Source organism: Photinus pyralis, unplaced genomic scaffold (genome assembly GCF_008802855.1).
Source record: "Photinus pyralis isolate 1611_PpyrPB1 unplaced genomic scaffold, Ppyr1.3 Ppyr1.4_LG4, whole genome shotgun sequence".
NCBI classification, from domain to species: domain Eukaryota; kingdom Metazoa; phylum Arthropoda; class Insecta; order Coleoptera; family Lampyridae; genus Photinus; species Photinus pyralis.
This window is the reverse complement of record NW_022170511.1, coordinates 22,582,817-22,587,868: the sequence shown is the minus strand read 5'-3', so window position 1 is coordinate 22,587,868 and position 5,052 is coordinate 22,582,817. Positions and strand designations below refer to the sequence as shown.

Here is a 5,052-nt window from a genome sequence, read left to right as displayed (position 1 = left end):
TGGCACTGCGCATGCGCAAAACCAAATTTTGAAACTGGCGTTTGATTTTCCTTTATTCCATGTGTCTAATGTAAGTAACCATATTTTAGGGTAGTCCTTAAAGGGGTAGTATACCCAAAATCAAAAAAAAATGTAGAAGAAAATCTAAGAACAAAATTTCAAACCGGAGTTTTCTACGATGAGTAGTTTTCAAATTATTAACGATGAAAGTTTGAAAAACAGAACATGTGACGTCATCCCGACATCGTAGCTGCGGCGGCACGGATCCAAGCAGTCCAAACGCGTCAGTTCTTTCATATTCTAGTTCGCTTTCCTTTGAAAAAAACAAGAAAACCTTACTGAAGGATTATCCGAACATATATACTCATATAAATTTGAATATTTGTACTAAATTTCTGTACCCAGCTGAGATTGGATACCTATGCTTTCAGTTAGCGGTATTGGTTCCATTTGATTCAGTTCTTCTGTTTGATGGTGGCATATGTTTGATGTTGAACTGGTTTCTCCACTACGAAGTTGATCGTTTACCCACAATAAGCAATTAGGCACAATTTTACTTTCTTAGATAAGTTGACTGACGTTTTGTAGCTTTATTAGGACCTTTGTTTCTTGTGAGATGTAAGTAAAGAAGGGATTGCAGTATTGTTACTTGTTAGCCTTCTCAAAACTTTATGCTGAGGCACAAGGTCCTTTTCTTCTTGTATCTTCCACAAAAAATTATCATCTTTAAAGTGGGCACTGCAAACGACGTGACTATCTATCATTCAGCGGTTTTTTCTACTTTTCCAGACTTTATTTCGACACGGCTCCTTCTTTTCTCGGGGAAAATTTGCAATGTAACATTGGCATTATTGTTGCAGCGGAAAACACAAAGTTAAGCATTTTTGAAAATAATGCAGATCACTGACTACCAGTCTCAAATTAACATGTCAAACGTCATCGAATCCATATATTGCTATAGCGCGCCACCGACCGATTTGTCGGGATGACGTCACAACGATCGTTTTTAGCGCATTTCCACAAAAATAAAAAAAAAATGCGCTATTGTGGCCACTTTGTCCGTCCGTCCGTCCGTCCGTCCGCTCGTTTTGCGACGCTACTAGTTTTTTATCTTAAGAGCTATTGTTCTACTTTTTTCGCTATTTGGTTCGTTATGGTGTCGAGTCTTGTACCAAGGAAGGAATTTTTTCTGTACCGCTTACAAAAAAAGTTATTGTAAAAAAAACAAAAAACCGTTTTTTACATGTTCCATAATTTTACACTTTTGCCGTTTATTAACGATCCTAGAGATCGTTTATAATTTTGCATTGCTATCTGTCGCCTGCCGGTTGGTCTCTCCGTCTGTTCCTTTGTCTGTCTGTCCATCTATCTGTCCGTGTGAACGATAACTTTGTTTAGAAATGTTCGATCGCTTTTACATCTCCGTTAGTTATGAACTGAATTGCATGAAATTCAATATGGGCATAGATTTAGCCATATAATACGCAATGCCAAAAGTTGAATCGAATCGATTCAAAATTCACAGTGCCCTTTTCGCATCTCGACCATTTATAAACCGAATTGCAAACTTTTTTACTTATAAAAGTATTTGAATGAAATTTGATACATAGGCACTTGGAATAAAGGAAAATCAAACGCCAATTTCAAAATTTGGTTTTGCGCATGCGCAGTGCCAACTTTTTTATTTATGGAAGAATTAAACGAAATTTGATACATAGGCACTTGGGATAAAGGAAAATCAAACGCCAATTTCAAAATTTGGTTTTGCGCATTGTCAGTGCCAACTTTTTTTTTATTATGGAAGAATTTAACGAAATTTGATACATAAGCACTTCGGAATAAAGGGAAATCAAACGCCAATTTCAAAATTTGGTTTTGCGCATGCGCAGTGCAAACTTTTTTATTTATGGAAGAATTTAAACGAAATTTGATACATAGGCACTTGGAATAAAGGAAAATCAAACGCCAATTTCAAAATTTGGTTTTGCGCATGCGCAGTGCCAACTTTTTTATTTATGGAAGAATTTAAACGAAATTTGATACATAGGCACTTGGGATAAAGGAAAATCAAACGCCAATTTCAAAATTTGGTTTTGCGCATGCGCAGTGCCAACTTTTTTATTTATGGAAGAATTTAAACGAAATTTGATACATAGGCACTTGGGATAAAGGAAAATCAAACGCCAATTTCAAAATTTGGTTTTGCGCATGCGCAGTGCCAACTTTTTTATTTATGGAAGAATTTAAACGAAATTTGATACATAGGCACTTGGAATAAAGGAAAATCTAGCGCCAGTTTCAAAATTTTATTTTGCGCATGCGCCGTGCCAACTTTTTTATCTATGGAACTATTTAAGTGAAATTTGATACTTAGGCGCTTGGAACAAAGGAAAATCTTAGTTTATTAGTTAGTTATAGTAAATTAGTTTTAAAATTTAGGTTTGCGCATGCGCAGTTCCAACTTTCTTATTTAGAAAAGCATTGAAATGAAATTCTTCTCATAAACTGAAATTGAAGTAGCACGTCAACAATGGATTGCCCATGTGCAACGCTATCTTTCATATTTGTGGCCGGATTTTTACGATTTTAACAGAAGTTGCATCTTACAAATGGGAAATGAATGCAAGTGGAAATGCGCTTTATGTAAATCGTTTACGATTACTTTTTAACTTGTTATTTTTAATGTTGTTTGTAGATCAGAAATAAAAAATGAAGCCGGATTGCCCCTAATCATAGAAGACACGATGATGGCATCGTGTCTTCTATGGTTTCCGAGATCCCCGTGATAGACCTCCTTATCTTGGACACAGTGTGAAAAATGTTTATATTATTTAAAGCTTTTAGAATTATAATATTGAAAAACCAAGCAATTTAACTCTTGATATTGATTTCTCTATATCATTTCGTGTTGATTTGCACAATTTGAAATAGGTAATATACCTATTACGAAATGAAGGCCTTGACTAAGACAACAGGTGATACTTAGCAAAGTTCAATTCTATCCGCAAAAACAGCTTTGGAGGGGTGTGGTTTGTTCGAAATTAAGTAAATTGTTGTAATCTTATTATTGCGAGTACTAATGGAATTATTAAGGTTTCGCATGTCACTCAAATGAAGCGGAACAGTTAATTACACTCTTACTTTCTTATGGAGCGCAAAATGTTAATTGAGATTTATCACGCTATATATTTATAGGATACTTATTTACTTTATTGTGTTTCAAATAAATATTTTACATGGGGTATTTACAGTGTAAGATAAGAAGAAGTGAGAAAAATGAGCATTTGTTCGATAATCAATTTTGACAAGTAAAATTCTAATGCCAGTAACCACCATGTCCGTATCCAAGACCGATACCGTGTCCATAACCGATACCATGTCCATAACCAATACCATGCCCATAGCCAAGACCGATTCCGTGTCCATATCCAAGACCATAGCCGAGACCGTGACCACCGACGAATCCTGGCGCAGCAACAACGGCGGGCGCCGCTACAACAGCGGGTGCAGCAATAATGGCACCGTGATGAGCGGGTGCATTGTGTTCACCATTTGGTCCAATAGCGCCATGTCCGTTAACGCTACCGGTGGGTCCGGATGCTCCATGAGGTCCAACTACACCAGAAGCTCCAATCAAAGTTGTTGGTCCAGCTGGGACTACGTTGACGGCGTGAGCGAGTGCGTGACCATGTCCTGCGTAGACTCCGCTGGGTTTTGCATAGGCGCAGATGGCCAAGCAGGCGAATACGGCGATGGTCTACATAACATCAATATAATTCTCCGAATTGTTAAGATATTAACTTACCAAAGCGTTCATGGTTGTTGATTAGACGGTTGGTGATCGACTACAATGCTAGTGAACGAGAAACCCCTATACTTATACTCAGCATCGGCCTTCGTGGTTGACAAATTTTTCTAATTTATTATATAGCGCAAATATTCAAATACCTTTAATAATAACATCGACCACACCCAAACTCCTTACTTTAATTCTTACTATTACTTAAATTGAAGGTAATACCATACATGCACCACGATAATTGTACAATACCACTCACTTCACATTCGACTGTTTAAGGCCAATTCGCTCAAAAAATGCGAAGATAATTTCATTGCATTTAAGTGTAAACAAAATGTAGACATTTGCGAAATAAAGGTTTTAGAAATTGTTTCCGATTTGCAATCTTTTACAAAAAAAAAAGGTTTGTTAGGAATGTAGCGAACGGCCCACTTTTACTTCCTTATTTTGTCTAAATCAAGTTTATGGTTGCGAATGAGTCATTTTTATGTCTCGATTTTATGTGAATATAAATTGCGGTTTAAATAAAATGGATAGGGGACGAAACACTATATGGTAGCTTTAGCAAATAGGTGTTGCAAACTCATCGCTTTCAAAAGTTTTGAAAGTCATATAAGCTGTAAGGCGATATAGTGTGCTCAAAGCGCACTTGAATTTCCAACAAAAATTTTAGTCGATTGGATAAGGGTGATTCGGTTACAATCACCGCCGTAGAAAAGTACTAGACAATTTTCCTCGTGCTCATTACTGCAGTATGAGTTAAAATATTTATCGAGCGGAATAAATTTACACAATTTTGTTTTACTTAGCAATGGCGACATTTTATTCTGAATACGAAAGGTAAGTTAAGTTGACAGGTCTTAACCGCAACCCTAATGGACACAGATTGTGCTCATTTTTGTGTACATCCCTATGTTTTGTACGGTTGTCGTTGCGGATGGGTAAATATTGTGCAGATAACACGTTCTACTTAAGGACGAGCTTTCGAAAGTGAATTTTCCGCAGGGATTATTCTTGGGGAGGGTCAAAATACTTGGGCCAAATATTTAGAAGACCGATTATTGATCCTTTAGCGCCGAATCAGAAAGTTTTTATCCTTGAAAGTTTGAAATTTAAAATTAACTCAAAACTTCAAATATCCAATATTACTAATAATCACGTTTTATGACTTTGCGCATGTAATATATTGCTTGTGGTCTAAGATCCTACATAAGGTCAATCTTTGCCCATCTGTTTACCGAGTGAAATACATT

At 36.5% G+C, this 5,052-nt stretch overlaps 1 protein-coding gene across 1 annotated transcript; it reads right to left on the bottom strand.

Moving 5' to 3' along the window:
• Positions 1-3,223: 3,223 nt before the first annotated feature.
• LOC116169836 (cuticle protein 65-like) lies at positions 3,224-3,925 on the bottom strand. Its single transcript, XM_031486014.1, has 2 exons — positions 3,806-3,925; positions 3,224-3,757 (listed from the first exon to the last, which is right to left on the bottom strand). Exons 1-2 carry the CDS (start codon positions 3,815-3,817, stop codon positions 3,317-3,319), a joined length of 453 nt encoding a protein of 150 aa, XP_031341874.1. The 5' UTR covers positions 3,818-3,925; the 3' UTR covers positions 3,224-3,316.
• Between the last annotated feature and the right edge of the window lie 1,127 nt (positions 3,926-5,052).